At 39.8% G+C, this 11,042-nt stretch overlaps 1 protein-coding gene across 1 annotated transcript; it reads left to right on the top strand.

Annotated features, from left to right (window-relative positions):
* Window positions 1-415: 415 nt before the first annotated feature.
* On the top strand, window positions 416-5,190 carry RabX1. The gene is made up of 3 exons (XM_064687509.1): window positions 416-827; window positions 2,555-2,682; window positions 4,083-5,190. The coding sequence occupies exons 1-3, from the start codon at window positions 785-787 to the stop codon at window positions 4,692-4,694; spliced, it is 783 nt and encodes a 260-aa protein (XP_064543579.1). The 5' UTR covers window positions 416-784; the 3' UTR covers window positions 4,695-5,190.
* The last annotated feature ends 5,852 nt before the right edge of the window (window positions 5,191-11,042 follow it).

The following is an 11,042-nucleotide window of genomic DNA, read 5'->3' as shown; positions in this document are numbered from 1 at the left end:
TCAGTTAAGTTAGGCATTTTGTGGTAATGCTTTCTCAATTTGCGCACCTGTTATTTCTCAAACGCAAACCGCAGTAACGAGTTATAAGTGTCAGCAAGTAATAAGTGAATGCTCCCCGCTATGGCAGCAGCCGAATGTTTGGCGCATCTACAAAATCGCGGGAAAAAGCAAATCTGAAATGTATCATAGTGCAGTGTCTTCGCGAGAAAAAGCAAATCTGAAATGTATCATAGTGCAGTGTCTTATGCGTTTAAATCATGTTGGGCGCATGGATTCTATATGCAATATATTTTGTTAATTTGGCGCAATGTTATTGTGTTCGTATGCATCCCTGGTTTAACAGCTGTTAACGGTAGAATCTATAAATGTCTACAACTATTAAGGATGGGAAATAACATTCACAGCTGTTTAGACATCGATGTATCGAATGAATCGATTAAATGAAGGAAAACAAAAAAAAACACAATTATCTTATTAATATTTGCAACAAGTAACAAGCGCAGTGGTAAATAACATTCCGTAAGTAAGTAAACGCTTTGGGAGTGTCTCGATTCGCCAGCCTCTACAATCTATCAGCGTCAGCGGACAACAGAGGCACTCTTTGTTAAAACGTTTGTCGCGGACCACCTGCAAATATGCACTGTGTCATTAAATACACAAGAGCAGCGACAATATAAACAAAATCAACAACCAACATCAAGAATTCAACGCCACACAGAAGCTGCATTTATTTCACACACACATTCTGACATGCCGTTCAACTGATTGCCCCATTGCCAATAAGATGCGCGGAATAGAGGGCAAAGTTGTTGTGCTAGGCTCGCGAGGTAAGCAGCAAATGCAATTTAAACCAGTAGAATCGAATCTTAATGACTTTGAACCTTATCCTCAAGGCAGTTGTAGAAGTAGCTCACCCGAATAGCTCGTAATTTGCAACAATTTCAGCAATCGCACCGAGATAACAACACAGCCGCCGAGCTGTGCTAAAGCCGAGCTCAGTTTCGCGCTCGATTCGATAAGAACCTTGCGGGGGAGTCGTCGCGGGTTCGTTTACCAATTTTCGAAATATTGTGCCAGGTCACATCCACGGCTCTTTCAATTTGCCAATCTTTCCATTTGCGTAGCGCACGTTGAGTTCCATGGCAAATGCGCCTTTTTGACATTCTCTATACCTGTGCATTTCTGATACTCTGTATAATTTTGCCAAAAAGTCTGTAACGCACGGAAAGAGTCGCCTCGTAAAGTTTATATACTCTTGATCTGTATCAACAACCGAGTCGCTTTAGCCATGTTTGTCTATATATATTTAAATTGTTTGTATATCAGCGCTTCAAAGTCAAGGGTATTTAATCTTCGAGTAAGAATTTTAAGTTCTTTCGTGATTGCCTTGCGCCCATTCGTAATTACAGTTAGGTTGTTTTGCAAGGTCAGCGAAAGCCTATGAATTTGAACCACATGTGCGTAACACACACACGCACACATATTGTATGTGCACGAGCATGTTGTGTAATTGTAATAGTATGTGCTCATATCGTACGACGACATTGTCCATGCTCAGTTTTAAATAATACGCGTTCTGTTTGCTTAATCTGTTCTTTTTATTTTCTATAAGATGAGTCAGCGACGATATCGAGTCGTCTTATGGGGATTTTCACAGTCAGAGTGTCACATAAAATACAAAATATAAAGAAAAGAACACAAAGCTTCGTATGCTCGCAAATAAATTTCAGACTACACATGTACATATGTATGTATGTATATATATGTACGTACATATGTATTTATATAGCTTAGTGTCCATTTTCTTATCGCGTGTTTATAATTAATCGCTTTTCGGCGACACCTTTTGTTTATTGGGCCTACTTTGTTTATATATCATATTTGTATGTAAGTATTTCGCCTATTTATTTCCTTCTCTCTAACTGTAACGAGGTACACATATGTATGTATGTACATACATATGTTTATCTGTTGTAACAGATTAAAACTTTACACTGATTTCACAGAGAAAAAGAGTGTATGGGCGATTAGTTTTGAGCACTGAGCTTCTCCATAGGAACGCAAGATTTTCTAGCATTTGTTCTTCCACACTATTAATTTCAGAGAGTCCACATAAAGAGTTAAGACTATTTGCCACGACAGTTCGTATAGCTTTAACGGTTGCACTGCGATAAATCACGCCCCCAACTGCAGAGTATCGCGCAGTCGGGATGGCTCCGACTGAAAAGCTTACAGTTAATGCGGTCATTCATTTTTATTTACTTTTTGTACAAAGAATCTTAGACCCACTTTACGTATTGTGCGTACATTTGTGTATGACGAGAGCTACATTTATATATCCGAAAATTAAATGGTATAATTGATAATTAAGTAAACTGAACTATATTTGTCCTGTTTATTTTACTCTTAGTCTTTTCGCCTTATTACCATTAGCAAGTCGTTCAGTAATCGCATTCTCTGTGTTTTCATTCACCTGTGATATATAAACCATTTGTTTGAAGCTCTTTTTTTCTGTAGTATGCTAATGCAATTTGAAAATCGTTTCTATTTTCAGGCGTCGGAAAATCTCGTTTAGTCATCAAGTACATTAAGAACGCGCTGCATCGCACCGAGGAGCCGACGATAGCCGTCTCTTTCTTTACCTGCAACATCATTCTGGATGATGTTAAAATCAAATTACAAGTGAGTACAACAACTGCCGTTCCATTTGTCAGCCACGCCCTGTTCCCTAGTAAACCATGAACTGCGGCTAATCTGAGCTTCTGCTGCCAGTGGGAGTTGGTTTAGATTTCATTTCGTTATAACTTGGAAATTTTATTTGCTCTCTTTTTTTAAATTTTTCCCATACCCCATACCCATTGAAAATGGGTAGTAAAAAGGATTTAAAGAAATTATTGTATATATATATATTTATATATATGTATAGTATGTATTCTAAGTCAGCATGGATAGGCGAGTCATTATGTCGTGTCTGTATTAGCTCAGAGATTATAAATGTTGTAGACTTGAAATTGGGAACGTAGCAATACTTGGGCAGACTTAAATTAAATATGTTTAAAGTCAAAAATATCACACCAGTTTCAAGAAATCGCAGATTTATATATTTAGATATAAAGGTTTTTAGATTGGGTTTTTTGATAAGAATACGAAGATTTAGAAGACCTAGAAACAAAGATCTGGACTATGAGACTTTATGGAAACCTACCCCAGTCTTCTTTATTTGAAAGCTATAGCCTTAGGCTTCAGTATATGCACAGCTTTGGATGCTTTTATTAATACCTGAAAATTTGATTGGAACCGTACGATAAACTCCAAAGTTCTTTAAGAACATATTTCTGCAAGTAAGGGGCTGAATAAAGAAGAAGAAGCACATTCGTTTCTTTGTGAATGTTCGAATGTTTGGGATCAGGGCAATTCCTAGTCGGGTACACCCAAGTAGAGCACTTTTACTTGTTTTATTTTATTATTTTTTGCAATTTCTGCGTCCACTGCACTTTTGTGTTTATTTGCCTTTACTTTTTGGATGGACGCGTGAGCTTTCCGTTTTTTATTTTTTATAGCTTATTGATAAGCTAAAGTCGCTTCCCCCATAAGCTGGGGTTGCCCGCCGCCCCTTGACAATGGCAGCTCGTATATTCTCTGGCGCGATTTCGATTTCGTTTTTATATACCATGTGCATATATATATATGTATATGTTTGTATATATGCGGACCACAATACGGGAGCACATTATGGCAAATAGTTTTCGCTGGCGCTCCATGCACAGATTCTTAGCCCTTTGTCTTGCTGCGCTCTGGACATGTCGTTGCCCCAAAAAACTTTTTATGGAGATTTGAATTGTGCACCATAAAGATGAGCAGCACAATATGATTGTTATTATTGTGGGAAAGCAAAAGCATAAAGACCGAAATTGCAGAATAAACGCAGAATGGCCCAATTAAAGTTCCCGTCGTGTTGTGTGTGGAATGTGGAGTGCTGAATGCTGAGTGTATGGTCCAATTGAGCTCTGCTGCTGGACAGCAGTCGAATTGATTGAGTGCTCATCAATCCTCAACTATGTCTACTATGTCACTACTTGCAGATCTGGGATACCGCCGGCCAGGAGCGTTTCAGGGCCGTTGCACCCATGTATTATCGCAATGCGAATGCTGCCATTTTGGTTTTTGATCTGACACAATATAAAACATTCACCGAAATCAAGTCATGGATACAGGAGCTGCATCGCAATGTCCAGGATCCGATGATACTGACGCTGGTCGGCAATAAAACGGATATGCAGTCACAGCGTGCCGTTTCCCGCGATGAGGCCCATTTGTTTGCCATCTCCATTGGCGCCACCTATTTTGAGACATCCACCGAAACGGACCAAGGACTCGAGCAGGTATTTCTCTCGACGGCACTGGGCCTGGTGCGGCTGGCCGATGAGGGCAAGAGCCATTCGTTGCGCTCCTTCGAGTCATCGGACTCTCTGTTCTACACCAACAGCAACACTGCCTTCAGCTATACAGCCTCGGCTTTGGCGGCACGCAACCTGGATAGCTCCGCATTTCGGCTGCCCTATGTGCACATAGGCATACCAGTCGATGGCGAGGATGTTAAGCCGACGGGCGAGGGTCGCCTGGAGACGCCCTCGTGGGCCATCGAGCACATTGCGCTGGGCCAGGTGGAAAGATCGCGCTGGTGCTGCTACTGAAGCCCGCTCAGCCAGCCGGCAAAAAACTGAAACCATTGTGATGTTAATTAAACAGGTTTTACTTTAGTTTACTCGAATTCGCAACGGCTAAGCAATCAAATCCAAATGAAAGACCACCAACCCGTTAAGAAAACTGATAGAATATCCGAGCACAGCGGCCCGCCCTGACAAGGCCAAATGCCTGGACACAGAAACCTAGAGAACGGGCCGCATCCAATTGACACACCAATCCAAATGTGGCTGCTAGTTGTAAGCTAGTCTTAAGTTTAGCTACTAAGTGTAACCAGCAAATGCCTACTGTATATTATTTATAAACATTAACAAGCAGCGACGTCGCTTAAAGCTCACTTGACTCAAATGCTTAAGTTGCTCATTCACTCACACACACACACACTCACGCACACAGACACCGTCTCGGCTGGGTGTAATCACAAATTCATGTACAAATTCGCACTTTATACGATAAATACATATACAAAGTATATATATATATATATTCACATGTACATATAAAAGGTGTGCATAATGTGTCATTTGGCCACGCCCATAAGACATTAAAGCATACACCTTCTCCTCCACCACCCCCGCCCAACCGCTGCAAATGCATTAACTTGGCCATTAACGCAACAACTTTGTCATGTAATTGGAATTTAATGTGACGCTGTGCCAAGGGTTACAATTAGTGTTGAGTTAAGTAGCCGCCCAAATGCCCTATCCTTAGATCCAAGCCAGATTCGTGACGCACTCGCTGGGAGTTCATAAACCGCCGCGCTGCTGCCGATTAGCTAATACTATATAAAAGCTTATGGTCAGTTGATTTCTTATGTATAAATAATACGCGCCATTTAGCGTTAGGCGCCGGCGAAAGAACTACACTGACAAAAGGCCAAAACTCATTCAAGTGTCATCAACACATTTCTGGGAGCGCTCGAACCAGAGATTGCCGCGGGAATCATTTTCGAGGCGCGGCATGGCACAAGCACGAAACGTGCACTTGACAGAAAGTCAAAAAATAGACTACACTTTATTTTATAAATTATGTTTTGGACAGACAGAATCTTGAATTTCTGGTGGATACATTTTATTGGATTTTGGATAAAAGATGGACACAAGATTAGGTGCGATATTCAGATATGGGCCAATATGTGAGGGACGTCTTTAATTTTCGTGCTTTTGAGGCAGGGCGTGACACGTGATCATCTCCAGCTGGAACTAAAACTGATGCTGATGATGCCTGTTGGTGGAGCACAGCTTGGACACAATGGGACACAGTGGGACACTGGACGGCGCATTGATTTGCCATTAGGCGGGCAAATGAGTTTACTTCGTCACCACTGGCTCCGTTTGTTTGTCTATGTGTTGGTGCACTCAACCGGAAGTGATGCTCAAATATACGCACACACACACGCACACCTACACCTATACGCCCACACGCTGCGCTGCTTGGGGACAAATGTCTTTAGCTTGTGGCAAGCTGGCACGCACACACACAGACGCACCGCAGCACACACACATATTGACCTGGCTGCTAATGGCGCTTAGGCGGCTGACTTAATGATCTAGAAATGCATCAATATAATCAAGGTAAGGCAGCCCGCCTGCACTGGACCGCCGGGAATCCGTGTACTGCGACTCTTAACATTTGCAGTTGGTTTAACCGCATCGACATCCAAGCAAATTGCTTATTTACATAGATGCTGGCAGATAATAGTCCAACATTCTATGCGAAATTATCATCCCATTAGCAATTTGTGGCTTGGCATTTTGGACATTTTGATTGTTTATACTCAGATTATGCCAAATGTCATTCGCAGAATAGTTAATTTGGCCAATCATTCAACCATTGTGGCTGCTTAAATGTATTTCCATTGTTTGCGCAACCGAAAATCTCTTTCAATTTAGTCTTTGGCTAGTGTCAGCTGCATCTCTGATTTAGTTTAGTTGGGTAAATTGTTAAAATATTTGACTTTTAATTAGGCTGTCTATTTCGGCAACTATTTTAATACAGAATTCTGTTCTCAAGCTTTCAAGATTTTTGCCAAAAAGCAAACTTAATGTTTTTTAGCTTATGTTGAAATGAAGAATAGTTGTTGATTCGACCCGACTTGCAGATGCCCTGATGATTCACTTTCGAAACGATCTGATGAATGTCTGAAGCAGGGAATCAGAAGGAGACTCTGCCTTCAGAGCGAAGATGCTTCAGAAACCCATTCTAGAAGTTTGTCCAGCGTTGACCCTTGACTTGAGTCGGGTCTTGAACCTTGACATTAGCGAGTTGACAGCTTTGAAGCTAGCGAAAAGCATCGTATGTTTCAGGAATCTTTACCTTCCCTCACAAATTGAGTCTTGCCAAACTTCTTTGTCTCATCGAAATTTAGTTTTCGACTTGAAATTTCGGTTCGTGGGCGGAATTTATCTGATTTTCTCTGCATCTTTTGGCTATTCAAATATGCAATTATTTTAAATAAAAATTTAAAACTAGACAAAACTGATTGATTTTTTTTTATCACAAACGGACGGCTCTTAATACGATGGAATTATTCCATTCTCAGCGAAAATTGTCATGCAATATGCGTGCGTGCAAATCTTTATAAATCCCAATTTAGTTATTGACAGTGTGTATTGAAATTTTGACAACAAATTAAATTTACAAAACAACAAACATAAATACATATAAGTATTTTGCCTGTTGGATTACCAGATTTCATACGAATCACGCAATGATACCCTGTTCAAATGGTTAAGAAGGCTTTGTGCAGGCAGTGCAAATGTTCGTAACGAGCTTAATTGCACTGTATATTCTGGGGTAGACTTAGGATCTTTAAAGTAAGAGTCATAATTTCTTTCATATTTGATTCTTGTTTCCCAGACGCAGCTTAGTTTGTTGCCAAACTAGGCTATCTTCCTCTCAGGTGAATATTCGAATAAATCTTTCGTATCGTAATAGAATATATTCAAGAACATATTCTTTTCGGATTAAGATAATATAAATAAACGAATTATAGTTTGTATTTTATTTTAAAATACTTTTTTTTTAATTAAAAATTGGTTTATTCATAAAAATAATTCAACAAGTGATCTTTGTATATAATGTTAATTTCTTAAACAAGTTGTACATGAAAAAGAAAAGTTATAGACACAATATTAATGCCTAGCAGTTTTCTCAGATTAAGTTGAAGTGTGTTTTGCATATTTCTGGGAAGTATATTATATCCCCTTTTAATTATTAAAGGATATTTGAGATAGTTCCTGAAAATTACACCTTTTCAGTCTTCCTTACTTTGATTCTGCGAAAATTGAGTTGCCAGGCTTAAGTGCTGGGACGAATGCAGAAAGTTCTTGGAATTTAGTAGCAAGTGGTAGCAACTAAAATTTTCGGAACTTTTAGATCCCTTTGCTATGCCTCTATGTATGTTGCATTAGCTACACGGTATTTGCTAGTCGAGGCAAACTCTGCTACAACAAGCTTAATTGGGTTTTTCTGACAGTTTTGTAAGCTGTCGTTCGTTTTTTGACTGCAAATCTTTTTGCTTTTATTCGGCATTACCTATAAATGCGAAAATTGTTTTCGGGCATTAGATTAAAGTATGTTAGTGGCAACAACAATTTTCTATAGCACACACACTAGTATATAGCCCCTGCATATAGTACATAAATTTAATTACATGTCCGTTTTGGCATATTTACGAGTCTGTTTGTGTTTGCGTGTGTGTGTGTGTGCGCGACACATATACAACTACGCATATGCTTGTATATATTTGGCATGAATATGTATTTATGGTCATGTCAAATAGGCTAAAGTTCTCAATGCCACATAAATTGAACACACAAACAAACACAAATCAAATATGCAAATGAACAAATTGCTGCGTATGTGAGTGCATGAATAATGTCGTTGTTGTTGCTGTTGTGACGAGGTGTTTGTGTCAAACTGCCTCATCGGCAACCAACGAAGTTTCAACCACAACTCCCTTCTAGTCGGGGCCGCAGCTTTATTGTTCATGCATATGATTTTGAATATTTAACAGGTGCCACGGTTTCTCGACTGCAGCTCGGCTCGCTCGCTTCTGTTGCATACTTTATGGCGTTCGATATATGCATGCGAGTATGGCTCAGTCGACCATGTATTTTTCATTTTGTTTCGCAACAAATTTGGCTAGCATTCGGTTGACCCGTAAGTAAACAAATACCAAATCAAATTTGCAGGGTATTGGCATGCGATGCAGCAATAACGCCTGCCCAGAGCAACACCTGCCATTGAATACGGTAGGAGTTGAAGGTTTGGATTGTGCAAAGAAAATTTCAGTTTGAAAATAAATATTAAATAAATGTTGTATAGAGTTCACTGGGTCACCCTGTTGCGAGACATGTGCTGACTGCAACTGAAATGCTCTATTAAAAGGGTATTAGACCGTCGCGTGTATATCATATTTTGATACCCAATTTCCATATTAGACCGCTGTGCGTGAGATGGATGCTACGGTAGCTACTAATGAAATATCTTGTTTTTATTTCATTCGCCTCTAGAGTATGCCTGTATTTGCGTTTGCTGATTTTGATTGGGATATCTTGCAAAGCAAACATGTTTTCCATAACAAAAACCAATTCTTCCTATAGAGCTATATGTGATATAGTAGTTCAATTTTGATAATACTTTGTGGATATGTCGGGAGCATGGGAGTTAATGCCAGGTTTGGTCAAGATATCTTTAAATAGAAAAATGACTTGGTTTTCGATCTAACATTGCTATCGCAGCTATATGATATAGTGATTCGATCTGGCTGACATTTAAGATGGATGCTACAAAAAGACAGATATATCAAGAATTCGTGAGGAAAGCGCCAAAACTGAGCATGGAAGCAGACATTGGAAAAACGTGAAAAGCTAGGTCGACTCGGCTAATCCTTGAAATATATATATAGCATTGTGATAACCTTTCCTAAAGTAAAATAAGTCGAAAGGATTCGCTTCAATTAAGTTCGATTTTTGAGTTGTTTCCTCGCGCGGCAAATTCGCCTGATTAACTAGGCCCAAGACAAAGTTCAGGAATGTTTCAGGAACGACCAGCTCGATGGCTTTTACTATAAACAGTATTGCATAGCTACTAAATATCCCGCGAAGACCACATAAGATCCTATTTTACATATATATTTACTGAGAATACTTCTTAAATTGCACTTAAACATTTTTCACTAAATAAATAACAAGTCAATGTTCAAGCTTGTACGACAAGCTGTTAATTTGAATTCCCTTAAAGCATATTCATTTGTTTGCTGTTGCTAATGCCGCCCGGATTGAAACAAATGGCCATAATAGTTATTTAGCAAATAAATTAAATTAAAAACCATTCAAATTGAATATAGTTGAATTGCTGGTGGCTTAAAGCTGCAGATGTCATTAAATCAACAAGAAGGAAAATGGCTTTGCTGCAAATAGTTTAAATTCCTTTCGCTCGGGGCCCACTGTCAAGAAAAAGTAGCAGGCGCTGAAAGCTATGCAGCGACATGGAAAAGACCACAGCAGGGAATGCAGCTAGAGAAACTGGTGAGATGCCACAGAGGCTGAGGATGGGGGCTAAGACTGAGACTAAAGCTGGCGAAGCGTTTGAGCAGCTGTCTCAGGCTCAAATCCCAAATGCATAGACAGCTGCTCTGCTGTATCTGCTGCAGAAGCAATGTCAATGCTGGCTGAGCATGTGGGCCTGGGGGTCAGGCGGAGGGAGGGGGGGGGGGGCAGGTGGCCAACAGACGACGAGTGCTGGCTAACAGCTTGAAAAAGCAATTCAAATGGAATTTAATGCCATTTTAATTGAGCTCTATGTCTTTGCCACTGAATGCAGCTCAGTTACTGCTAGTTCTCTCTTTCTCCAACACTTTCTCTCTCTCTCTCACTCTCTCTCTTCCCGTCTCTACTTTGCAGTTTGGATTCACTTAAGTTATTTATGGTAAACACGTTGTGTTAAGAGGTTTTTCACTTGCCATTGCCCTTGGATGAAAATTCGATTTGCATTTTATTCAATCGGTTGCTTCGAATTGGCAATTGCTTTAAACATCTTCTTGTTGTTGTTATTGTTATTGTTGCGGCTAACACATAAATTTGTGCAACCAAAATGCATCAATTTTAATTTGCAGCCAGTCGGCAAGCATATTTATTTAAAATGCATAAATAAATTACTCCAAATGAAGCGTTACATGCTGCAAATGAAAATAATACTCCCTAGTTCTGCCTATCATAAGCTCAGCAGCTCCTCAGAATCCTTCGCTGTGCACCCTAGTGTTTAGACTCAGCGTAGTTGACGTGCAAGGCCAGCAAGAAGACAATTTCAATTTATCATAATTTGCTCGCAAA

The sequence above is a fragment of the Drosophila montana genome, unplaced genomic scaffold, assembly GCF_035044405.1.
Source record: "Drosophila montana isolate Dmon_TW-CO22-7 unplaced genomic scaffold, ASM3504440v1 contig_3200_1, whole genome shotgun sequence".
NCBI lineage: Eukaryota > Metazoa > Arthropoda > Insecta > Diptera > Drosophilidae > Drosophila > Drosophila montana.
Note: the sequence above shows the minus strand (reverse complement) of the source record. Positions and strands in the feature narration are given on the sequence as shown.